General features: G+C 74.7%; 1 protein-coding gene across 1 annotated transcript in view; it reads left to right on the top strand.

The window, feature by feature from the left end:
- Window positions 1-1,020, top strand: part of LOC101634440 (plectin-like) — a gene marked incomplete at its 5' end in the record, with an annotated part of 38,111 nt that overhangs the window by 2,811 nt on the left and 34,280 nt on the right. Inside the window, 4 exons of the mRNA XM_012734929.1 lie at window positions 14-74; window positions 213-418; window positions 499-817; window positions 908-985. Of these exons, the coding sequence (XP_012590383.1) occupies window positions 14-74; window positions 213-418; window positions 499-817; window positions 908-985 (664 nt within the window). The remainder of the gene's footprint in view (window positions 1-13; window positions 75-212; window positions 419-498; window positions 818-907; window positions 986-1,020) is intronic.

Below are 1,020 nucleotides of genomic sequence, written 5' to 3'. Positions count from 1 at the left end.
GCCCCTATCCCAGCGGCTCCAGCCTCTGCGGTCTGGAGAGGGGGCCAGGAGGGGCCCGGGTGGTGGGGCCCAGTGTGAGCAGGACTGTGGGGCCCGCAGGAGCCACTGGGGGAGAGGGTGCAGGGGTGGGGGCAGCGAAGGCACTGGCATCTGGCGTGGACCGAGGGACCCCGCCTGCGAGCCCAGCGCCCCAGGGCAGGGGCTGCCGATAGGCGGGGGGCGTTGGGGGGCGGGGCCCCGAGTCACAGTGCCCCCGCCCGCAGGACGTCCGGCTGCTGGTGGCCGGCAAGGCGCCGCAGCGGGCGGGTGAGGTGGAGCGGGACCTGGACAGTGCGGACCGCATGATCCGGCTGCTGTTCAACGACGTGCAGGCCCTGAAGGACGGCCGGCACCCGCAGGGCGAGCAGATGTACCGCAGGTGGGGGCGGGGCTGGCGGGCGGGCGGGGCGGGGCTGGCGGGCCTCGCCTCCAGGCCTCCCTGACCGCCGCTGCCCCCAGGGTGTACCGCCTGCACGAGCGCCTAGTGGCCATCCGCACCGAGTACAACCTGCGCCTGAAGGCTGGCGTGGCCACACCCGTCACCCAGGCCACCCAGGCCACCCAGGCGACCCTGCAGCGGCGGCCAGAGCTCGAGGGCTCCGCGCTGCGCTACCTGCAGGACCTGCTGGCCTGGGTGGAGGAGAACCAGCGCCGGGTGGATACCGCCGAGTGGGGCGTGGACCTGCCCAGTGTGGAGGCCCAGTTGGGCAGCCACCGGGGCCTACACCAGTCCATCGAGGAGTTCCGTGCGAAGATCGAACGAGCGCGCACGGACGAGGTTGGCCGCCGCGGGTGCGGGGGCGGCGGCGACTCAGCGGAGGGGCCGCATCCGCCCCGGCCGCAGGCCTCACCCCCCTGTTCCCCATAGGGCCAGCTCTCCCCGGCCTCGCGCGGGGCCTACCGCGACTGCCTTGGCCGGCTGGACCTGCAGTACACCAAGCTGCTGGTGAGTGGGCAGGGGCCGGCGGGGGCAGAGGTGGG

This window comes from Condylura cristata, unplaced genomic scaffold (assembly GCF_000260355.1).
Source record: "Condylura cristata isolate star-nosed mole 26May11 unplaced genomic scaffold, ConCri1.0 scaffold00110, whole genome shotgun sequence".
Lineage (NCBI taxonomy): Eukaryota > Metazoa > Chordata > Mammalia > Eulipotyphla > Talpidae > Condylura > Condylura cristata.
The sequence above is the reverse complement of the archived record's forward strand: the minus strand, read 5'-3'. Positions and strand labels throughout refer to the sequence as shown.